The sequence below is a fragment of the Amblyomma americanum genome, chromosome 7 (assembly GCF_052857255.1).
Source record: "Amblyomma americanum isolate KBUSLIRL-KWMA chromosome 7, ASM5285725v1, whole genome shotgun sequence".
Lineage (NCBI taxonomy): Eukaryota > Metazoa > Arthropoda > Arachnida > Ixodida > Ixodidae > Amblyomma > Amblyomma americanum.
Window position 1 is genome coordinate 27,745,491 of NC_135503.1, and position 25,200 is coordinate 27,770,690.

Below are 25,200 nucleotides of genomic sequence, written 5' to 3' on the forward strand. Positions count from 1 at the left end.
TATCTGGACGTCGCCATGGGGACGACGTTTCGTAGGCCGGCGACGAACGGCGGCGTTATTGCCTTGCCTCACACAGCCAGCACCGGCAGGTCCCGCGGGCGGCTGCGTTCGCCGAAGACCGAGAACCCGTCCAGGCGCTTATCCCCTCAGCAACGGCAGGTGGGCGCGCTGGCGAGCGCCGCTTTGCTGCTAAGCCTCGCTCCGTGCCCGCATTCATTCCGCCGGCTGGCGTAATGAAACCGACCCGGCGTTTCCGTGCTATCGCATTGTTAGTGCGCTGTTCCGCCCGCCGTTTTCGAGAACGTCGTGGGGACGATTTGCGCCGACCTCGCTCCGCGCGGCAGTTCCGCCGTCTCGTTTTTTTCCCTCTCCTTTGTTTCGTGCCTAGTACTGCTGTCGCAGTGGGGGTGACGTGTCCGAACGACGCCGTTTCGAGGTCACAGAGCCGCTGCGCGGGATCCGTTCGATTCGTACGCGTGCGGGCCTGCTCAGCTGACGAGCTTTTTAACCAGCGCTCCGTGGGAGGGGAGAAAAAATGTGAAGGAAAAATATAACTCCGCGCGGCTGCCGCTCTCGATTACTAACCAGCGGGGGAAAGCGTCTGCTATCGCTGGCGGTACGAAACTGGCCGTGCCGGAGCGACGGCCGTTTCACAGACGCTCTGCAAGCGGCAGTGACTAGGCGATGCTTCGGTGCTTTTAGAGTCGACGAACTTTGATCGGCGCCCCTTGTTCTGCGCTAGAGGAGCCGTTCGGCATTCGAATAGGTGCGCCCGTTTCGTTCTGCGAACTGCGTGCAGCGTCTTCGTGTTTTGGTGCGTTTGATGGAGTGGCATTGCTCGAGCGATTGGTGGCTGAACCGACGCTCATCATTGTGCCAGTTATCGCCGGCTCAAACGCCTCTGCGATCGACCGAGTCGCAGCGCGTATTGTAAGCTCTGTCATATCACTTCGTTGCGAGCGAATGGGGCGTAGGTCCCGAGCTGTTTGTGTGGTCATTGCATTTTATGTACCGTTGCTTGTATTGGCAGTTTGCTATTTTGGCGCAGGAAACTGCAGCGTTATAAGCTAATTGTCACTGGCGTCAAGACTTCAATCGTCAGCTTTGAATTGCAGGCCACTGATCTTCTCGTTCACGACGTTTCAACGTGACTTGTATTGAAGCTTTGGACGAGTGCACGGCGCATGCATTCAAGCCGCCTAGTCAATAGTGAACAGCTAACATTGCTTCTAGTATGAATCCACTGGGTGGCGCACTGGTCAATCGTACTGGGGCGTTAGTCTATCGGCGGCGAGGAGTGTTATCACTTGCGATGCTGTTAAACCTAGTGGGAGTGATTAAGCTGAGAGATCAAATATGAAATTGTTTGTATAAAAAAGTAGTGACAGTCATTGTCCCTTTTTTTTTTTGCTGTAACATGTTAGTGTGGTGTTTGTTCTGTTTCTTTCTTCATATTGGTTGTGCTGCTGTGTGCAGGGGGAGATGGCCCGAAATGGCTCTGCGGCGCAGAACCTGTCCGACATCGACGAAAGCCTCTACTCCAGGCAGCTGTAAGTTTCGTTAGGCCCATTGCAGCCTGGCGGTTATTAATTGAACCCTCTCAAAACACAAGCTGTTACGTGGCTGTATGGTTTCTTAAGCAAAACAAATGTGTGAAACAACCAAAAGCCAAAGCAATGTTCAGTTAACCCGGGTTGCATGGCAATCATCTGGGACACCAGGATGACACACACTGGGAAAGAGCTGTGAAGGTTTGGTTGTTGACCTGCTCAAAAGCTGCATGTCAGAACTGTGGCAGAATAGCACTTGTGCTTCACTCGTGTGCTGTCTGCTCTCGATTGGCAGTAGTGGCTGAAATGCAGACGATGAAAAATGCACTGTGAGCGCTTTGCAGAGTGAAAAAAGCAGTCTACGAGTGCTAAGTGGGGCCGCTTCAATGGCCGTGGTCATAATGCTCGGCTGCTGATCCAGTGAATGCCGGTTCGATCCCGGCTGTGGCAGTCGCATTTGGTAAAGATGAAATGCTAGGGGCACATGTACTGTGCGAAGTCGGCACACATTAAAGAGCCGCAGGTGGTCGAAATTATCCGGAGCCCTGTACTACACCGTCTGTCGTAGCCTTAGTTGCCTAACCCCATAAGCCGAACCAAACCTTTTACAAAGCACTGTATACTCCTCCTAGTACTTGCGTGTTTTTGAAGAGAACAGCAAAGCTAGCTTAAGGTTTTCAGGTCACTTTCATTTGCTGAAAATCCTCATACAGGGAGGTTTCAAAATTGTACTGTTAGGAGGCACTTGCATTACTAAATGCATAAAACTGCATAAAAGTTCCAGATAAATGATGGTGAAATAATTCATTAACAGCCATCATGGTGGGTTAGGGTCATAGTGCTCGGCTGCTGACTCTTGAAGATGCTGGTTCAATCTCAGCCATAACGTTCCCATTTCAATAAAGGTGAAATGCTACAGGCCCGTGTACAGTGTGATGTCGGTGAATGTTGAAGAACCTCAGGTGGTCGAAATTATTTGGAGCCCTCTATTACGATCTCCCTCATAGCCCGACTCTCCTCAGGATGTTCAACCCCACAAACCTCTAATTCTTTAATAACAAAGAATTTATGCAGTGCTGTAACATGCTCAGAAAAACAAATATGAACAAAACATGCCATGATAACTGTCAATGATCAGAACTCTAAGGGGGTTTAAAACTTGTTCTGTAATATTATGGGGAGTTTCACTTGTGCACACAATGTGTTGTACGACATAAATATAAGATTTCATTTATTTTGCAGCTATGTGCTGGGACATGAGGCAATGCTCCGGATGGCCCGGTCAGACGTGCTCATTTCGGGCATGCGGGGCCTTGGTGTGGAGATTGCCAAAAACATCATCCTGAGCGGTGTCAAGTCGGTCACCATCCATGACCAGGGCGTGTGCACCATAGCCGACCTCTCTTCTCAGGTTTGGTCATTCCTTCAGCTGAGGTTGCTGGCAGTACTGCTGGTGTGATTTCGTGCAATATCTGCCTTGAATTGGCTGTTTGATCTGATCTAACTGCATCGTATAGCCCATTTTTGTGTGCTCGTTTTGACCAAGACCTACTGAACTAGAGACCTGCACATTTGGCACTGCTCCAGCGCGCACCTTCTAGTTCATGCCTTTTACCGCTGGGGAACGGCAGCTACGTGCGGCTTGGCGCTACAATTAACCTGTTGAACAAGATGGCGTCGGTTATTTTACTTCAAGGGTGCAAGTATTCATCATTCATCCATTGCCTAGCAAAGATGCCAGGAAGTTTCACACCTGGCATGTGTGCAAGCAAAATATTCACTGCTAGGATTTGAAGAAATGTCGTATTTGCATCGTTGATTACTAGGTTTCAAAATAATAAGACGGGACAAATGTACAGGGAGGCAGTGAGAGAAGAAAAATCATTTGTCGAAAGCAGGCGATGACAGACGAACAGGTCAACCGAGCGCCCTCAACGGCCAAAAAGTTAATGAAAGTTGGCGCACGTAGTCCCATAGGACCCTGCCCAATGTGCAGGTCTCTAGTTCCGTAGGTCTTGGTTTTGACATTGTGTCTACTTGCCAGGTTAAATGTACTCGCATGAGAATCGAGCAATGTGACCTGAGTGGTGGTGCTAAAGTGTGCGTACCTGGAACAGTGTGTGACACAAGATTCGGAATAAGTACTGTAATGCCTGCAGTCTGTGTCATTGTTGCATTTTAAGTGCATATATTTTACCTCTGGAAAATTTGGCAATCTAGGCTCACATTGTTATAGTATGCGTCGCCACTAATTAACTCAAATGAACTAGTTACATAGAACTTTTTAATTGCTTTGTCTAATATCGTATATTATGTTCAAGGATAGAAGTAGAAAGATGTCTGCAGAAGCTTCAGAAGGCCAGTGCCCCCTCCCCCTTTATCTTTTTGTGTGTGTGGAGAACCGTACATACCAGGCCTTTGCATGTTGTGATCTGAGCAAACAACCGCTTTGATGATCGCGTTTGCCCTCTTAGTTTGCATCTGCACACGTTTCATACACCCCGTATGGTGCCTGCACTTTTCAGTTCTACTTGAACGAGGGTGCGCTGGGCAAGAACAGAGCTGAAGCCTGCCTGACTCCATTGCAAGAGCTGAACACCTATGTTTCAGTGGCCGCCCACACGCAGCCCCTCACCGAAGATTTTTTGAAGCAGTTCAGTGTGAGTTTACCTCCTTGTGTACACTCAAGAGTGGCCCTGTTCTTGGCAAGCTAGTGACTGAGTGTTGGTACAGCTAAACCTGGATGTAACAAATGTTTATATAGCGAATCTCATAATATTGTGAAGTTTCTCAATTTCCCAATGTCGCTTCCATTGAGGTGCGTGTATTTGAGACCTACATGTAACGAAGGTGTTGCAGTGATTTACCTTGATATGACAAACTCGCTACGGCGACTGTGTTAGCTTGTGCTGAGTTGCGAAATTTGTCAGGAAAGTTTTATGGCGATAAAGCACAGACAGAGGGACGTCGACGCTCGCAACGAATTAAACGTCCCTGCTACCGCCTTTTTTTTTTTACTCTCCTCCGAAAGTAGGAGTCAATCAATGCATGGAGTGCCTTTCAGTCAGTCACTTGGCGGCTTCACTTTCGTTTTTATTTTGCTTTTTAGGTTTCCATGAATAAATAGTTTGTCGCAGACAACATAGCCGGAAATTGGGTCCACGGAAATAAAAATACCTGTGGACTCTTTGCTTGACGAATCACTCTGCCGATGGCAAACTGGCAAGCCACCATGGGACTGGCTGAAAGGCACTCCACTCATTGGTTGACTCCTCCTACTTTCAGATGAGAGTTTAAAAAAAAAAAAGTAGGAACTGGAACGTTTAATTTGATGTAATAGGGAAATCGGATGCACAGGACAGTAATTCAAAGCTTCTAAGAATGCTCGGAGCGTGTAGATCGAGTTCCGATGGTAAAAAGTAGAGCTCTGGATCCTCTTTAGTGCACCTTTAATGTGAACAAAGCTGAAACTGAATGTCACTGCGCTCTGGCTTAGACCTAAAGTGACTGTGTTCAGCCGTACATTCATTGCTACGCTGCAGTGATTGAATTGATTGGAGCAGTTGAAAGTCATGTCTCTGGGCAATGTCCACAGCTGTTTTTATATATTTCTCTTCCTGAGCACAGTCTGAGGCACAGAATTGCTGCATCAATCTTTTTTTTTTTTCTTCGACAGGTGGTGGTGCTGACAGACACTCCGCTGGCGGAGCAGCTGTCCATCTCTGCGATTACACGAGCCCGCAACATTGCCCTCATTGTGGCAGACACCCGAGGCCTGTTTGGGTACGTACGAACTCCATGTTTTCTTTGCTTATGGTGTACACTATGACAGTGACGTTCAGCTTTAATTTTTTTCTGTGCACTGGGCATGGTGTTAAAGTGTCTCCCTGTTGTGTGCTTTGCAGTCAGATCTTCTGCGACTTCGGTGAGAGCTTCCGCGTGGTGGACACCACTGGGGAGCAGCCATTGTCAGTCATGATTGCCTCCATCAGCAAGGTACGTTGTGACCATATTCACTCAGGGACTTCTTACCCTTGTAGCAGAACAGTTGATGCAAAATCTGTTGCTTCTGTCGTGCATCAAGTTTTATTTCTCGTTAGTCTAGTGGTCTGGACAGTGCCGGAACTGGGCATCATTGTTCTATTCATGTCAAAAGGATTTTCTGAGGGCATTGAGGGAATAGGCAGTCACTTGGTAATAACTTATTGCCAAGTGACTGCCTATTATAAGAAATCTTATTATAAGAAATCTAACGTAAAAGCACCAGTGCTTTCTGTGTATGTGTGTGTGTGTGGGGGGGGTCAGGTAGGGAGGTGTGTAAGTATAGATGATGCTGGAGCATAATAGTTTCTTATTGATGTGTGTTCCAGGACAAGGAAGCTGTGGTCACTTGCTTGGATGAGACTCGACATGGGCTGGAGGATGGGGACTACGTCTCCTTCTCTGAAGTTACTGGCATGACTGAGATAAACAGCTGCCCACCCATGAAAGTCAAGGTGCTCGGTGAGGGCTCTGTGTGTGCTTGTGTCCTGTGTGGGGCCCGTGTGATAGCACCGCAGGTTTTGGAAATTGAATATTATGCACAATCGGGCTGCAGCAGGAGCACCCATTGTCAGGGTCAGTAAAGAAAAGAAAAAAAAGCAAGTATCTTTATTTTGGGGGCCTGTTGCGATCACAGTGTCGTGAGATAACTTGCGCGCCTCACCTTCGGCAACAACTTCGGGGAGGTCACGATGCAAAGGCACTCGTCTCTGGTACCAGCCTCCAGACCACGCCATCTGCTCTCTGGCAATTTCCTTGCTGTGGGCATGATTATGTCGACTGGAAATGGTGTGTCCTCACCAGGAACCAGCCAGAACTCTATTTAGTTCGTTAGCCTGGTGCCACGAAAATATGCACAAAAAAATTTTCCCCGATTTCTCAAAACTGCATTTTTGTCACTGAGCATTTCGAAGAGGCGAGATCTCCATCCAGCAATATCAGCTATTATAACTTTGTTTGGGCCAGAAAAATAAATCTACACATTCTGCAGTAAAACTGGTCTTAATGCAATTTTTTTTATTTACTGGCAGATTTTGATGAAAGTTCCACAGTTTATTTAGTTTTTTGTGCTGATTTCAAATATGCATATAGATTTGGTATAAGTAATCTAGCTTTGAAGATATTGAGCACTTTATCTTCTTTGTTTGGAGGTGAGCTACCTCTAAAACTACAGGTGTTACAATGAAAATTGACCTATCAATGTAATCTAGAACACACAGGGAATGCAAAGATAAGTTTGAATGTCCTGGTCCCATTTTAACCAAAGTTAAAGCTTGTCAAAATTTTGAGACCAAAAAGCCATCTGGACACTAAACATGTAATTTTTAAAAAGTGTTCTCATAAAGTACCTCAAATTTATTTGTAATTTTGCCCTCTATATGAGTTTGCCTCTGGTGCAAAAAGAATTATAGCAATAGCATAAGTAGAATCAGAGATATCGCACCTCTAAGCACGTATCACCATCATTATTTTGATTTTTAGGAAAGGGAAAAAAACATTTTACAGCATTCTTATTCACTGAGAAGTTTAAAAAAATCCAGCCAAAAGCACTCAATATGCCCCAGGAGAATAATCCAGGTGCATGGAGTCCTGGTGTTTGCTTTTGACGCCCTTTTTCAGTAGACGTGAAACTTGAAGCTTCTTGCTAGACATGCAGCTGCGGCGTATGTCCTCTCGAGTCCTCTTGATGCCAGTTTTTGGCACGTTTATGCTTAGTTCGCTGTTGGATGTGGGGCTCGGAGTCGCTCTCGACGGGACCACAGGTCAGGAACGACGCTTGCTCCGACCACCGCCACCACCACCAGCGCAGGACTGCCGACTAGATAAAGGAGTTGGATGATGGGAGGAAAGTTACGAGAGGGTTTATTTACATTATTTACATAGTCGGAGATCAAAAGTGAACTTCTCTCCGAAGAGAGGATCTTAAGGTAGGATCATAATTGAGGATGCAAAATGGGGCATCCCAAAAGGAGCATCGAGGTTGATCCCTAAATGGAGTACCCAGAAGGAGCATGACTCACTGCACTCGCCATTCAGTTTTTATACAGTTCTCCGTCCCTAGATTCCCCAGGTTGAGGACGTCTCCGCCAGGGTGGGAGTGGCCTAAAACTTGCATTATCGCACACAAACACGCACCACCGCACATAGGGACACGCCCTCGTCACCTGTTGAGTCAGGGAAAGAGGAGGATGCGGTCAGGACCCCGCCGGGTTGGTAGGAGACGTCAGCTGGTCGACAAACTCACCCACGGCCGGCGAACCCTTTTCTTTCTTCGAAGAAGCCGAGGAGCAAAGCCGGAGCGCCCCGTCGGCAGATAATCTCGAGTGGGGTTCTGCCATTAGCGGGGCCGGTGGCTGCTGCCGAAGCTACTTGCTGGCGGCGTCGGCGACTCCTTAGGGGATTTTCTCAGAGCCCTGCTCCCCGTTTGTCCCACACCACGACCGTACTAAGCGCGGTAGTGGCCCCACGCAGACACCTGGCGAGAGATGCTCTATTGGTGGCAAGCCTCGAGACCAGCTGGCGCCAATCCTAATATCGCCCAAGATTGCTGTTTTGCCGTTTTCAGTCGAGAGCATTGCACGTCACAATACGAAGGAGTGTGTTCACTGCGGCAAGATCAACAATAATGTAATGCACTGCTGACGTGACCGACGCTTCCGCTGTACTTGCCTGAAAGCACAGGAGCTTCCTTTCTGTGGCAGGTGTCAAGTCCAGCTTTCCGAGCGCAGCTTTTTCACTGGCACTTACTTCTTCCAGTTCGCTGGCTGTCACGGGTGCTGTATCGATTCTTAAGGGGGGACGCGGGGATCAGATCGCAAAAAAAAAAATCGATTTTTGGAAACCACGCGTTTCGGTATCTGCAACGCCTAATCTTGCCTGAACCCCCCCTCCCGAAATTACGCGGGTTTTTACGGTACCCGCAAATACGCAAGTTTTTACGGTATATGAAAAGAGGGAAAATTACGAGTCGTGTAAATTCCGTGTCATGACTGATGTATGCTATTGTCCAGCCCATCACTAAAAAAGATGCATAAAAAACATTCGTGTCTACTGCTTCAGTGCAAAACTGAGCTGCTTGCAGTTTGACTTCACCTTCACCATTCCAACCTCTATCTAGCTTGAGAGCTCTGCACTAGTTGTGCTGCACTGTTACGGTGCTTGCTTAGGTGCACCATAGCTGGCTTTCGTGGCATGTCTCGGTTGATGTGTGCCGGTATTGTGAGGCCTTGTTCATGTCACGTTTAAGTGCAGTTGGCAAATCAAACAAGCTAAGCAGTGTCTGTGTTTTTTTTTTTGTTGATTTGCAAGATCGCGGCATTTTATCTGGATTGCTTGAGTATGATGGCCTGCAGTGAGGCACTGGAGATCATTTGCTTGAGTTTTATTTTCCTGTGTTCTTTCTTTAGGTCCATACACATTCAGTGTAGGAGACACGACACAGTTTGGCGATTATGTGCGGGGTGGCGTTGCAACTCAGGTCAAGATGCCAAAGGACATCAAATTTGTGAGTCACTTCTCTTGTGCTGCCATTTCTCTTGTGCTGCCGTTTGTACGTAGTGTGATAAGTGCCCTTGAAGGAACCAGGGAGATGCTGTGGCTGTGATCATAGGGGCTGACTTTTTCACTCAACTGCCTCAAGTACTGCTCAAGCTACTGTATATACTCATGTAAAGGCCGTTCCCCTTAACTTGGCACTGATTAATTTTAAAAAATTCACGTGCATAGTTTTGCACACGTGGTACCTTACACTGGGGGCTGACACTATAGCTCTCTGCAGCACTCAGTATTACCACGCACTCGTCGTCCCGCATGCTGGATTCCGCCTTGAACCACAAACGTGCCTCAGCACTGCTAACTCGTTTTGTGGGCTTGGTGTTCATGCCAGAAAGGACAAAACGTTATGCTGTGCAAAAAAATTATAAATAGAATGGGGAGTACCCCTGCTAGTGGTGCATTTCCTTGTGGAGACTCTCGCTGGTAGCGTGTGCCATTCCTCTGGTTTCGCTAGGCCTGGCATGGTTTGCATCGAAGCCATGGCGAAGGTGTTTGGAATGTTGTCCCAGTTTATCATCGAAACTTGCCACTTGTTACCTGTTTACCATTATGCAATAACCTCACATTAAAATGAGCGTGTAAGGGATTTTCGAGGCCTGACAGAGGGCCCGTTCGACGAACTCACAGTTTTTTAAAGCGCAAAAGGAGTCGTGGATGGCCTCGCAGTTTAGAGGAGTTCAGCTGTGATGCTGCATGCAACACACAGTGTGAATGACGTCCGAGAAATTGAGCAGTCAGTTGCAATGCGTCCCAAATTTCAGGCACTCTTATACATTGGCTCTATGGGCGATGTCACAGTGCCTCAAAAAAGTCTGAATAATCAAGCATGTCCGAATTTTTGGTTGTCGACTAAAGTAGTATGGAACACAGTGTTGGAAGAATTTTTTTATTGCATAATTATTGTAATGCAGGTTGGATTTCAGTGGTCAAAATATAGCAACAGAGTGGAAATACAAACTACCATTAAGAAGATTTCGAAGCAAAAATAAAAAAATCTGCTTCGAACATTGTGTGCTGCACGTATTGGACTTCATACTAAAAAAATAAATTGTTCTGCCTTCAAATAGTTGTTCAGATATTGCATTCACAAACTTGACAGGAGTCTAAAACTCACCTATTGAGAAAATGACAAACTAAGAACTCACTTTCATGGCAGAAAGTGAAAAATATTAACACATTTGCACTTGGAAATGGCTGACATGTCCCAGGCATATACAGTCGAGCCCGCTTATAACGAACATGAGCGTCACGCAGCGTCACATTATATCCTGAAGTTCGTACTAAGTAGGCCACACCTTTAAAGACGGTTGCTTGTCAAAACAATTTTTTCTTTGCGAAAAAGTTCGTAATGGACGTGTGTTTTCACAGTGCAAATCCGATGAGGGAGGTTTCCAGTTTATTTAAAGCAGAAGCATGCCCTTCTCTGAGGCCCTTGGCATAGACAAGTTGTCTCAGGCTCTCTATCTATGTAGCCCATTGCTACAGGCGCACTTATGGGTGCTGGCTCCGAAGTTTCATCCTCATCTGAATCCTCCGTGCCACTCTTGTCCCGCACTTCGGAAACGATGCCCTCCTCAGTGCACGGTTCCGCGGTGTCGGTGTTATCATCAACAGAAATAAAATCATTCCAACCCATCTCGTGACCCCCACGTCGGAGTCGACTGCGCGCTGCCACAAATCGCCGCTGGTCTGGTTATCTTCCGAAGCATCTGTCTGGGCATCATCGTGTCAACGAAGCCGGCCTTGCGGAAGCAGTTCTGCACGCAAGTGGCCGTCACCTCTGCCAAGGCCGCTTTCATCATCTTTACCGCTGAATACAGTGGAAATGGGCACGCTGTTCCCGTCCGTCATCCCAAATTACAACCATGGCCCGAGATTTGAACGAAGCCAATGAAACGTCCGCACCGTAACAAGAATGACAAAAGCGCGCGATAAGGTAGACTTGCAACGTGCACAAGTGGCAATCAAGCTAGATATACAGACGCACAGCGCCAGCAGAGAGACCAATGAGGGGCGTCTGAGCGTCAGTGCAGCCACCACTTCGCTCCCACAGAAGGCTTACTTCACAGAGCGTGGCCTGTGAGATCAGCGCAAGTGGCAGGATGGTTGATCGCAGAGGCCACGCACGGATTTGCAGGAGAGCGATCTTGGAAGCTTTGGAAGGCGCGTCGGCAGGGAAAGGATAGCTCGCTTGAGAGCGGCACGAAACAGGGCGGCCAGTTCACCTGCGATAAGGCTCTGGAAAACATACCGGGCACTCAAAGGGGTCAGAGGCAGGTTATCTTGCATCGCGGTGCCAGGTTTACACTGTCCGTTCACTGTAACCGGTCAGCAGGGCTTAATGACGTTCGTAATACGTGCGATTTTGTTCCATTGAAATGTATAGACGGTTGCGCGGGTCTCGTTTGTTATAAGCGAAAGTTCGTCTTAGGTGGAGCCATTGTATGTGGGCTCGACTGTAATCACTTTTTTTCACCAATATGCCTGTTTTCAGATGCATACTTGGGTGCTGACACCTTGCTTCAGCACAGATCATTTTTCAGGCTGCTTTAACTTTTTTGTTCTTGGTTGAATCTTGCGAGTCCAAATATGGCAAAATTGAGAAATTGTCATTTTCACGAATTTTCGGCATTTTTTGCAGTTTTTATAAGTAAATTATAAAGCTGGGTGGACACAGTGGGAGGATAATTGGGAACCTAGAGCCGGTTGTATCTCTTGACTACACCACTTAATAGAACAGCGGTTGCACACATGTGTTAAAGCGTATTCCTCTCCAAATTTACAGCTCTGTGCGTATAATTATACATGCTAGGCAGTGATGGTTGACACAAAACGCCTCTTGTGATGTAGTAATACTTGTGTCGTTTCATCATCAAGGTGATCAAATAAAATTTTATTTCACCAGACATATGCTGGCAGGAGCACTTCGGCTAAAAGCTGCTGAGGCAGCTTGGTGAGGCCTAGGTGACCAGGTGTTCTTTCAATTTCAACTAGTGTAGTTCAAGAAACTCAATATACAACAGCTGCTGCACACCTGGTTGTTGTTTAGCACTGATTGTCACATTCTGCCATGTGTAATTATACAGATTGATCAGAAAATCTCTGAACGTTGTTCTGAGTGCCCGTGGTTTTAGTCTTATTTTGTTACGTAGCGAGTGGTGTCAGTATTTCTCCGGAAGGAGAAGCTCATTGGTGATATTTAGTTTAGCAAACTGGCGCATAAAAAAAATTCCTATAAACAATAGTTGCCCTGCTTCCTAACTGTTGTAAGTTTTCTTCAAGTCAGTGGCATTCGAGTGCCTGCCCCTGACACCGCATTTTTTGTGACGTCTTTGTTGCTGCTATCGTTACAGAAATCCCTGAAGGAATCCCTAGCAGACCCCGATTTTCTCGTGTCTGACTACGCCAAAATGGATTCTGCACCCCAGCTGCATTTAGGCTTTCAGGCACTGCATGCATTTGAGAAGAAGCACTCTCGGCTGCCACGCCCCTGGAACAAGGTGGGTAGATCTGGCACAATAGACGTGCTGCTAATGAAAGAACAGTGGCACTCAGTGCCAAGCACAGTAGAATCTCTATGATTTGATCGTGGCTGATGCGAAATTAATTTCTCGGTCTTCGTGCATTCTGTGTGTTCTGGAAAATTTTCGATGTTCAGAACGCGTCCACTGCGGCTGACGGGACCCCGCGAGCATTGACGACGGCCACCATCACTAGGTGCTTCTTGCACATTAGGTCCGTTTGATTCGACTTGCATGATCTGAGCTATTTTATGGCAATGCAAAAAAAAAGTGTTGCACTCGCGTAGATTCTTTTCAACAGTGCAGGTGCAGTGCAACACTAGTGCCGAACAGAAACTAACGCCAAAGTGCAGCAGTCACACAAATCTTCTGCGTCTGGTGCGCTGTCGTGGCTTTCAGGGTATTGGTCGTTTCCTGGGCTCATTTTTCGTTGCTGCTGTGTAGAAAAGGGAAAAAGGGGGGGGGGGGGGGGGGGACAATGCGGCCATCACTTCGTAGTCATTCGATTGCACACTGTCATGCCAAAACACAACGTGGCCAGTGATCCTTTCTGTAAAGCGCATAATAAAAATGAGAGGACGCTTAAGCTTCGCCTTTAAGAGTGGAACGCGACCGAGTGTTGCAGCACTGCCAGGGAGTCCACGGAACGCCATCGCCCGTTTGGCGCGACGCCTTGCCCTTTAGACAAATCGCTCTGCTACGTACGGTGAAACGGACACACGGAGCGGCAAACGACGTAGAAGCGCTGCCAGGCGCCTTGCCGAAACGTGCGGGACTCTAATTGCGGTCGTAGTTCGTCGGCACATCGTTCTCGACAAACCCGATGCCACGAACGCCAGCATAGCTTCCACACCGAACGAACGAGCAGCAAGCCGCAAGCTTCGTGGTGAACGTACTGTGGATGTACACTGCGTTGTTCGCTGCTTACTGTGTGATTCCTGCATGTCCGCACGGCCCCACTGCGCCTGAACGAGACGAGTGGGAGGCGCTGCCATCACGCGCTATCTGTTGGGGCAGTGGCGTACATTGCGAGGGGGATTTTTCGCTCACTGCCATCGCCGCCGACGTCGACGACACCGGCTTTTCTGCAACACGAGCTCCTTAGCGCTGTCGCGTTAAAAGATCTAACTGCAGATTTACTGCCAACGGGCATAGAGGCAAAGAGGGATTTTGGTTTCAAGCATCTTTTCCGCCTCTCGGGTGGCGTGTTCGACACTCTTCCTGTCCTTTCAAGTGTCGCCAGTTTTCCCACACGCCATGGGAGGCCGTCTACAGATGAATGCAGACAAGACATGCTTTGTCGTTATATGCTACCTTGGGACCCAGTGCAGCATCTATTCACTGGCTGACAACTTCGATGTGTCAGTCTCGTGCGTGCATACTTGCATTCAGCGAGTCAGTCATCTCCTGCTGCACATAATCTGCACTGGCAGTCAAGGAAGCGCAGAGTTTGGCTGAACTAGGTCTGCGCGACATCTGCACTTTTTTAAACGAATAGCGATGTTCAGCACCACGAAAACTAGTTCATGTTGTGCAAGCGAATCAAATGGACCTCTTGCTGACAGCACGATCGCCAGTCATGTGTTGTGCCTTTAGTGGCATGCTGCCTGTGGAACGTCATGATCCCAAGCCGCGTGGTACACACCGCAAGTAGCGAGTGTGGCCGCAAATGCTGTCAGCCGTAAACAGATTTGCATGAATGCATTTCCAGTGTTTCTGCACACTGGTTTCGTCCATTCTGTGTCATGAATATTTTTCGCGACCCCATGAAAGCCCATGAGGTTTGCATTTTTATTGGAACCCGCTTGTAGTAGAGGTGCTTGTCCTATAAAACATTGGACTTGCACTGTGGAAAGGGCGGGCAGAGCAAATGGAACCCCATTGCCACTTTGCAGGCAGATTTCAGTTTTTTGTCTGGATCTGTCCTAGCCCGGGCTTTGGGACACTGTTGTAAAAATGCTGGCTGCTTGTGATGTAGTTGTATATCAGTTTCACGGGTGGAATGCTCCATTTACACGTATGAGGGACGATATCTGAACTAACAAAGTCGAAACTGCTCTTACACTAACGCTCCTTAACCAGTATTTTAGAGGTAAAACTCTGTCCTTGAGCACTGAGGAACATTGAGGAAGTTTACATCTACAGTTAAACCTGGATGTAATGGATCTCTGTATAATGAGTTCCTCACTGTTAAGAAGCTTCTCAATTCCCCAACACCGCTCCCATTAACGCTGCCATGTAACAAAGGTGTTGTGGCAGTTGTCCTTGATATAACTGTATGCCGACTATCTGTTGGCTTGTGCCGAGTTAGAAATTTGGCAGAAAAGTTTCATGACAATAAAGCACAAACTGACCTGAGATGAGTCTACGATCACATCGAGAGACCGCAGTTTAAAAAACGCATCGTGCTCCAGCGTCATCCGTGCATCTCCGCTGCTTTCGTTTTTGGCACGTACAATGTGGCACAACAGTTCATGCTCAAAAGCAGCGAAAAAAGATAGAGTAAAGAAAAGACATGGCACGAGCAGTGCACACCCATCGCCGCCATGCAGTTAAGTCATTCCGGCGCTGATAGCTCGTGCGCGTCTGGAGAGGGGACGTGCAGAGAGCATCAGCGACACAACGTTCCTGGTGGCAACACAAGTTTCCTGATGGCAACAGTGGTTGGCACACTGACATATATTAGTGTGGGCAGAGGAAAAAGAAAGAAAAATAATGTTGGGGCAGACTGACAGCGGAAAGATGCGTAAAGAAGCAGGTGCCTCTGCAGCGGGTCTACCGGTGGTAGCGGGGCCGCACTCTCTCTCCTCTAGCCCAGCCGTGTTGCCTGAGACACCCCCCACTGCCACCCTCCACTCTTAGCAGCGTTGTGTGAGGTGGTGGCAGCTGCTGCCCCAGTCGCGCAGTCAGCCAGCATGATTGCATAATGTTCCCCGCATTCATGACTTCGAGTAATGCGGATTTACTGTAAACATTTCCAAGTTGATTTCACCTATGCTTTTTTTTTTTTTTGGTTTCTGTTGTGCACTACCATTTTGTGTCTTCAAGCAAAAGCTGGATGTAATGAAGTATCACCAACTTCTTTCAGTTTCGTTATATCCGGGTCAAACTCTGCCAGTCAAGCATTGCCAACATTTTGGCCACATTTGAAGTCCACAAGTTTTACCGAATTCCTGATGACATTGCACTATCTTGGCCTCGGGTAGTTTGTGATATCTTCATTTTTTGTTGACATACATATTCAGGATGCAGACTGTTTTGAAAATGGAAAGGGCATGTCGTTTTCTCTAAGCAATATTAGTGAGGCTACTGACCATTCATCTTATAACATAGGGTTAAACTTATATATGTACCGTATTTACACTATTGTAAGTCGACCTATTTTTCAAAATTTGAAAATCCGAAGTGGGGGGTGTCTTCTTAGAATGAAGCCTAAGTACCACACCTTAACTAAAGGCGAGACAAACGAGATATCAGGCATGCTACAGCGTGGTTGCATTTTTGCTGCGCGGCTCTGTCTCATCGCTCTCGGAGCTGGCCTTGAGCAGTGGCTATGTCAGCGGGCAGAACCAGCATCCCCATCCCGCTCGAGGCGGCGGATGATGGCTGCCGATCAGTAGCAAACCAGTACCAGCCCACTCTGCAGATTACATCTGCTGATAACACATTCGCGTTCTACTTTTAATAGGGGTTGTCCAAGTTTTTTTTTTTTTTTTACTTTCAACCGCGCTCCTACGAGCGTCGATAGTCGATGGAAGGGCCGCTGTTCGAATCGTGGCGACGCCTCCACTCAGAACGGCTGCGGTGCCACCGAGTGTTGGTAGACGATGGAAAAGCCGAACGCGACTCACGCGTAGTTTCTCTTTGGCTCTAGCGCATATGACTACTGCCAGCCACATTAAGTTTTTAATTAGTGCTTCGTCATTCATCATTAGTGCTCCGGGTCTGGTAAGCGACCGGCGCTCGTTCACGGCTACCTTCAAGATGGTAGCCATTCTGTACGTCGAAGAGACGGAACTGCGTGCCTGTTCGCAATGGGTGAAACAGGTGTGGCAGCAGCAGCGAGGCAAAATTTTCAGCTGTTCCACGCAATGTCATGATGTGGCTGTTTGCGAAGTGCGGGATTTCGCTGCACGACGATGTTAGAACGACGTGCTGTGGTACCGCAACAGCGATCACGACGGCAGTGCTAGTGAGGGCAATGGCGCAAGTGTGGGCGAGTAGTCCAGTGACTGATACCTTTTCATTTTGAAATGTGCCCACGGCTGCTTCCGATAGCGGCTGGCGATAACTGGGGGGCCCCAGGATAGTGCTGCCGCGTTCTGTTATTAAAGGCCAAGTGTAAACAACCTCCAAGTTTCTTTTTTTTTTCAGAAATGTGATGTGGGGGGTCGTCGACTTACAATCGTGTAAATACGGTAGTTTGGTCAGTTTCCTCACCTTTATGCAGCATTTTGATAACTTCATTTTGTTTCACAAAATCTTCTTTGCCATTTTCTTCGAAGAGAAATGAGACGCCCGGTGACATTCTTACTTTTTTCTGGATAGGCTATGTATAAATATTAATTTGCAATTAGTTTAATGAGTTGCGGTGTCAAATGCCACCTTATATACTTCGTATAATTTTTTATGGTGGCATGTTTTTAAAGAAAACTAATGTCATAAGGTATGGGAACTCTCTGCCTATTAATTAATGAATTAAAAGCATCAAAATGCACTGCGAAAATTCGTTGCATATTTGAAATCTACAGAGAAACACGTGTGCACAGTTTTATTAGATTCAAGCCATAAATAAAAAAGTTTAGAGCTTCATTCATCCTTAAAATCTCACAGGAACTATATTCATTGCACATTGGGCGCTCACTCATGCTGCTGATAGCGGCAGCACTGAAATTTCGGATTCCATATATCGGCAGAGACCGTCTATCAGCCCGCACCAGTACTACTGGATGTTCTGAACATACTCAAGGTGTTTCAGTGACGTCAGTTTCAGCACCTCAGAATATTTTTGCACCATTTTTGTCAGTAGTAGAATTGGAAGCAGTGATTGTTGTTTGCTGTGGGCCAATCTGCAGTTCCATTTTCCCATGCTTAGAGTAGTGCCGTAACATAGACTTATAGTAGGTGGATTAAGCAGTTTTGAGGAGCACAGAGTGGTTTTGCAACTCAGCCTGCCATTACATAGCTAGAGGCGTGGGCACCCATGTCCTGCCAAAGCTTCGTATTGCATGCATCCGTGGGACAGGACCATGCTGGGCATATCATCAGTGGAGTGGTGTAAATCTTCTGCTCGCACCTTTCATGATGCAATCCTTTCTTATATGCGACCCTTCCAACTGTGGGTGGCAGCGGAGCCACAGTCAAGCATTTTCAGTGGCTACTGGGTATTGGTTGCCACTGGGAGTGTGGGAACAGGGGGCGCATATTTCACGTAATGGCCACTGGCAGGCTGAAAGAATCAGTTACAGTCATGCAAGGTTGTTCATTCATAGTATCGCCAACTGCGTACAGTAGACTGCGGGTATGTGAGCTGGGTGGTCAGACTGCTTTCATTTTTCCCCCTCAGGAAGATGCAGCTGAGGTGGTGGCCCTATCTAAGGAGAGGAACGCTTCGTTAGCCAGTCCATTGGAGAGCCTGGACGAGAAGCTGCTTGCGACATTGTCTCATGTGTCGGCCGGCTCCCTGTGTCCAATGCAGGCAGTCATTGGAGGCATCACTGCCCAAGAGATCATGAAGGTAAGCTTGAGTTGACAGCAGCAGCAGCTTGTTTGACACCTGCTGTACATGCTTTTTACTGTGAGGATTTGGTGGTAGGCTGACACCTTGTGCACATGCAGCAGTGCCCAGTGACCTCTCTCCAATTTCTAGGTTATATGAGCTGTGTGCAGTTCAATTACTGTATAGCCGCATATTAGTCTACCTGTTTTACTAAAAGGGAAATTGAGGGTTCTACCTATGTGCGGAGCCGACCTACATACAATGTCTAAAATAGTTTCACTTTGAGCAGGTGTTTCACATTTCTAAGCAGCAGTAAGAAACCCACTCATAGTAGAGGTGCTTGTCCTCCGAAACATTGGGCTGGCACTGTGGAAAGGGTGGGTAAAGAAAGTGGCCCTCCATTGCAGATTTGCAGGCAGGTTTCAGTGTTGTGGTCTGGATCTGTCCTAGCCCGTGCTTTGGAACACTTTTTCTAAACCAGTGGACAAAACTGAAATGCTGTGCAGTCCACTTACGTCATCATCAAATTTAGTAAATTGACCACTGATTGCCGTTATATTTGCTTTACTGTTGAAGGGTCTCGCCAAGCAAGTAACACACCTCTGTGGCAGCGTGCACCTCCTTTTTTAAGGGGGGACACTGGTCTTAAAGCTATTTTCATTATTTCTATGCCAATAATAATGAAATTTAACTATATTGCCCAGTTTTTTGTGCTGATTTCAAATATGCCTTTCTTTTTTTTCTAAGCTAGTTATTACCCAAGTTACATCACATTAATTAGTCATTAATTAGAACCTCACTACAATGAAAATGGCTTGGCAAAAATTAATTTTTTAAACATGGCTACATAGCCTAATGAATAGAGAATGCAATGTTCAAGGCAGTTTTTCCATTTTATCCATGTGTGTAATTTAATGAAACTTTGAACATCAACGTTCAAAATGTGCTTGTCAAGCATTCAAAAGTTTGCAAAATCATTAATTTTTGAAGCCTGATAGGGGAATTCTGTCTTGAACATTGCAACCCCTGCACCTTAAGCTTCCTTTAGCAAAAAAAATTACATCTCTATCTGCTCTAGATGCAGAGATATCATTGTCCCAAAACAGCCGGGTGGCAAGAATTTGCAAATTGAGAAAAATGAGAAAAACCCAAATGGGCCACAATTTATTGAATATTCATGATGATATCTGCATATTTATATTTCCTGGGGGCTAATAAGCACCAGGCATGTAGTCTGACTGCTGCTTGTGGGTAGAGTGCCGCTTTTGCAGTGCCCGTTGCACACTTGCAGAAGAGGCCCGTTTGCGCATAGACTCGGTTGTTCGTCGCCTATCCTTCTCAGCCATCCTCTTCCTGTTACTTAGGCCAAGGTTAATGTCCAGCTCGCTGAGTATTTGGGAAGACGCTTGAAGACTGCCTGCATTGAAACGGACAACAGCCTCTGCAACAGCGGCTTGAACCGCAAATAATGATGCATGGCGCTCCTTTGGTGCCAGTGACCATATTAGCGAGTGCAAACTCTCGTTGCTGTTTTGAGTTTTTCCTCGCTGGCAACGCTCCAGCAGCTTTCGGTCTGCCAAGCGCTGATATATTGGCAATAGTGCCTTGCACACATGCAGTGGCAAGCTATATCTGTGCTTCGGAGTGGGCTCTCCCTTTGCTGCGGCAGCATTTTGGCGGCACCATGAGCTTGGGCCCATTGGGCACAGGCTGTGATTTGACACATTATCATTTGATGTAACGTGGTGATACGTGGCCATCACTGCCTGCTGCATTGCTTCGACATCTCCGGTGTGAGACTTCAGAGCCCAGCTGTAGTATGCAGTCAACTTGTTCACAAGGTCGCCCATGAGCTTGCCTTTGCCACTGAGGCTCTCTGTTCCCTCGCCTTTGTGCTTAGCAATCACATTGCGCAGGGCCGTGCCCATGCGCTTTTGCACATGGTTTGTGCAGTCCTCTTTCTGCACTTTTATAAAACCATACACATCAGCCTCCTGCAGTGCCAGAAATGTGCGGCTATCTCCATCACACAAAACTGTCGTGTATCGAAGGCCATGTTTCTCTAATGACCTTTGAAACATGACAAGTGCAGCCTGCACTTCCATCTCGACAGATTTTTTTTCCGTGTTTTTCTGACACCTGTGGCTGCTCTTCCATGCCTCATACGATGGGTCACTTTCCGTAGGCCCGCGCTTGCACCCCGCACAGAAGTTGCTGAACACAACATAGTCTAGTACAAGTCCAGTGAACAGCCCAATCACTGCGGCCACACCGATGTGCGATGAATGACCCCGGGTCATCCACGAACCGTCGAACGAGACAGCGATATTTCCAGGGTTGTCCAAGTGCAACTCTGTGTAGAGCTCGCGAACGGAACGGGCGCTGTCCATCATCACTTTTTCGGCTGCGCGTGTTGTCGCGGGCGTCAGCTTGTTTTTCATGTAACCTTGCCAGATTTTACTGTGAAGCCCTCTATGGGAGATATTCATTACTGCAAAGACATCGTTCAGTGCGGTTTGCCGATTTCCCGTACTTTGCGTTGCCCGTGCAGCAAGAATATTAACAGTAAATGGACTTATTTTTTGGCTTCCTTGAGCGCGCGGCGAACTCCACGCAGATGAAATCTCGCCGCAGTTCACGCACAAGAGAGCGAGCCTCACGGCTAAACCGTATTCACGATCACCTTTAGAAACGTCCACGTTTCCACCACACACCTTGCACTTGACGGCACTCAGCAGTTCGGTGAAAGATTCCAGATTCACAACAGTGAACGCAGTATCGTGTACACTGCCGTTGGCGTCTCGAAGCGGGCGATCGTCGCAGTTGCCGATGAAATCCTGTTTCCTCTGCGTTGCTGAAGTCGAATCGAGAGCTTGTAGCTTTTCTTTAGCTTTCGCTTCAATTTCGAGCAATTCCGAACGCTGTAGCATCCCTGGTGTCGCAGCGTATGCGGCCGCTGTGCGTAGCTGTCGCCGAGCTCGTTAGGCTTACTTCGTCGTCCGCTAACGCCGCTTCACCGGCCGCTGGCTCTTGCGCATTATCGGTGCTTTCCGATGATGCAGGACGTGAAGGAAGGTTGTTGACTCGCTTATTTCTTTTCCTCTGACCGAACTTGTGCCGCGAGTGGAATTTAATCGGCGACATCGTTGTGCGTCGGTCTCGCTTCTTTCAACAAAATGGCGCCGGGGACGCGTCTGCCAGCGACCAGCAGCAAGCCTAGCAGACGAAGCATGCGAGAATCCGCCAATGGGAGGGCTCGTTTCAGTCACGTGCTCATATCAGCGAATCGGACCTCGCGCTTTTTTTGTTGTTTGTGCTTCTTTTTCTCCGCGGCCATTCAGGGCATGCAAGCACAAGCGGCGGGAAATTGAAGCGCAGAAAGTCTTCTTTCAAACGAGACCAAGATGGCTGCGATCGGCGCGCTGAGACGAGCGTTCCGCGGAGTAGAAAATGCACCGTTTTTATCGTCTGCTCGTGCACAAAATCGAGTGATGCGGTGATTTACATTTCGTAATACGGCAAAAATATTGATTTCTGGGAGACAAAAATTTGTGAAACTGGAGATTAATAGTTGTAGATTCCGAAAATGCCAATTTCGAAAATTCGACTTTTTGGTCATTTTTTGGTCCCAAAGACCCGTGTCCCCCCTTAAGTGTGAATTTAAGTCCCTGTATCGTGTGTTAACGTCATAGTGTAGTGTGCACATTCGGTGGCAATGTCGGGGATGCAAGAACGACATTCTGTTCGGCGGCAGCCCCTGGGTGTGAAAACGGAATTCCCATTGGTCGATGACAACATGATGTCACAACCACACTACCCAGCGTGGGTAATTCAGACACCGCATAACAATCGCAAAGTACAGCAGTGATGATTTCGCTACAGAATTCTTCATTTGGTCTACAGGATCGTGATGTCATTCCACCACCATTTCATAGTGCCTCTGAAGAAAAGCGGTTCAGCTGAAAAGAAAAATGGTTGAGCCAGGTGCGCGCTAGCCCTCAACCACGGAGGAGCTTGGGTTGGCGGCAATGAAAGGAGGCCTTGTGTGAGCGCCTTGCACTACAGAGTGGGTGACATCTAGTTAAATAAGATGGCCAGTTAACAAGCAACTGAAGTGCTTGACATGTGTCATAGTGGCGCCGGCATCTGGCAACCACTGGAACTATGACCCTGGCGGTGTGCTCTGCTGCGCCAAGAGATGGCGCACTAGATCCCCGCACATCAAACCAGCTAGGATGTGTTCGTTGTGTCCGCCCAATGCAGTGGGAACAGCTGCACGCCATCAACATTATCAGCCAGAATGACGTTATTGCATTCAGTTCTTATTGTGGTTATCTATGCGTTCTCAAAATTTAAATTGATTTTTCAGTGTATTTGTCTTACAATAGCCTACATTGCTGTTTGTTGTCTCTCTCTGCTGTTTTTTCTTTTTATTGCTGACTCTTCTTTCTTGGCTCCCCGCAGGCATGCAGTGGAAAGTTCAACCCAATCCAGCAGTGGTTCTACTTCGACGCGCTTGAGTGCCTCCCACAGTCGGGAGCCTTGTCCGAGGAGACCGCCAGCACTCTGGTCAGCCCTGCTTTAGTGTTGTATGCATTGCCCACATTTGTTGCGCTATGTTTGCACTTCTCTCTGACAGAAAGGCTGTTTCCCCTCCATTGTTCTCTCAGGCGGAAACACGTTATGGAGCCCAGGCTTGTGTGCTCGGTGCTGATGTTCAGAAGAAGCTTGGATCCCAGAAGTACTTCCTGGTGAGGGCTGCTTTCACAGTCTTCGTCCTTCTTGCTTGTCACGAGAGAGATGAGTGATTGTCGTGTATATGTGCTTGTGATTTAATGTTGCAGTAAGTCGTGCGCATCATTGCAGCTGGGCTTGATTTGTGCTCATTTGTCTCTGAAATACGCATTTGCAGGCTAACACTGGATCTAAGTGTTGTGTGCATCTTCATAGTTTGAGGGTTTGGGAATGGGGAGAAAGGGGCTGTATCTGGGGTTCCCTGATGGTGAGCAGGGGGGGGATTTTCTCTGAACATAGAATATCTTGCCTCTGTCTAGGTTGGTGCCGGAGCCATTGGCTGTGAGCTGCTCAAGAACTTTGCCATGATGGGCCTGGGAGCTGAGGATGGCTGCATTTACATCACAGACATGGATGTCATTGAGCGATCTAACCTCAACAGGCAGTTCCTCTTCCGACCGTGGGATGTCGGCGTGAGTGCCTAGCTTTGCTCCATGCTGCTGTTGATCAGCTTGCATGCCATGCTTGATTTCTGTAGCTCATTTGGTGCTTGCTTTGCTGACTGCAAAATAGTAAGCATGCAAGCCCTACTTCCAGTGTGTTCAGCGAACTTGTAATCTATTTAGTGGACTCTTGATGGCTCAAACTGGAAGGGGACAGGCAGATTTTCACATTAAGGGGAAATGCTCCTCGAAAAAACTTTTTTTAATTATGAAGTTAGAGGGCTGAAATTTGCACACCTGGTATAAATTAAGCTTCTGTTATGAAATATGTAATCAGTTTTTTTATAGTTAAATTTTTATGCTTTATGAAATGTATAATTCCTTTTTGTGCACACAATTTTTCTAAGTAATCATTATTACAGAGCGTTCTAAAACACCCTGGTTAGTTCACTGCAAGCCACAGAATGTTGAAATGTAGGTGGAATTATTGTCTGCATCTTTTTCAGCCAAAAAGTTCATGAAAATTAGGGTGTCATTTTCTTTTGTAATTTAGTCTGTTGGTATGATACTCTTATAAAAATATGGTGAGACTAATTGTATAAACAAGGTTTCCACACTCTATGCACCCCTAAGAACATCTGTGCAAAATTTCATTGTGATCCAAGAAGTAGGAGGAAAAAATTGTGTGCACAAACTTTAAAAATGGGCAAAAACGCCAATTTGAGAAAAACGCAATTCAAAATAGATGCCAAAATTCTCCCTCAAATCACATGAAACTTGGTGGTAATGTAGTTCAACATGTCCACTAGCCCACAAGACTAGAACCTCGTCAGCTGATAGTGTCCGACACCTATCGAACACACACCGAGCACCGCTTTCACATTGATAGCGAAACTATCGTGGGGGCTTCACTGCACCGCTCCGGGTCACTGCCTTCACAGCTGTCGGTATCAGTGCGTCGCGGTGTATTCACAGAAATTGCTGCTGCCGGGCATGCTCCATTTGCATACCTGAGCTCCAGGAGAGAAATGAGGCCTTTCCACTTGTTTTCGACCTCAATCACCGCAAGTTTGCACTTCCTGCACGTCCCGCACATGGCACCGCGGATGAGTCTCGTCAGTGCATCAACTTCGCAGATAATGATGCTTGCACCGGTTCTGCTCTTCGCTATCTCGTCATCCTGGAACGCTGCCAACTTTTTCTATGATGCTCTCACGAAGTCAAAAGCGTCGCTGATAAAATCAGACGTGCTTGACTTTGCAGTGCTGGAACGCGTGCTGCCATTCTGCTAGAAGTTACGCTTCTTCTCGTTACAATCAGCAGTCTCCAACTGGTTGTATGGTTGAAGAAACTTGGTAATAATGCTGTGGTTTCCAAGTAGTGTGGAAGTACATTAATGAGGCCCTCAGGGTACTGGAGAAAAAAGGGCCGAATTATCCAAAGTTCTAATAGTCTAGTGGTTACAGAAAACCTTTCAGAATGTTTTGCACTGCACCAAAATCAGCTGATGAAAAATTAAGCAAGCTGCTTTAAGGCCTTCCGCGGCCTCCTTTATAGATATGGCACAGTAGCAGAGGAGCCTCCACACAACTAGCAGCTTATGATGACCACGCGGAGGGAAGCGAGCAAAAAGCGCA

The 25,200-nt window shown here is 47.3% G+C and overlaps 1 protein-coding gene across 1 annotated transcript in view; it reads left to right on the forward strand.

Annotated features, from left to right (window-relative positions):
* LOC144098738 (ubiquitin-like modifier-activating enzyme 1) overlaps positions 1 to 25,200 on the forward strand; it is a 58,682-nt gene continuing 33,482 nt past the window's right edge. The window contains 13 exon segments of the mRNA XM_077631578.1: positions 1 to 159; positions 1,477 to 1,550; positions 2,793 to 2,961; positions 4,076 to 4,210; positions 5,227 to 5,333; positions 5,456 to 5,546; positions 5,921 to 6,053; positions 8,999 to 9,096; positions 12,500 to 12,646; positions 18,234 to 18,404; positions 22,851 to 22,955; positions 23,057 to 23,137; positions 23,441 to 23,593. Coding sequence (XP_077487704.1) covers positions 16 to 159; positions 1,477 to 1,550; positions 2,793 to 2,961; positions 4,076 to 4,210; positions 5,227 to 5,333; positions 5,456 to 5,546; positions 5,921 to 6,053; positions 8,999 to 9,096; positions 12,500 to 12,646; positions 18,234 to 18,404; positions 22,851 to 22,955; positions 23,057 to 23,137; positions 23,441 to 23,593 — 1,608 coding nt within the window. The 5' untranslated portion in view covers positions 1 to 15.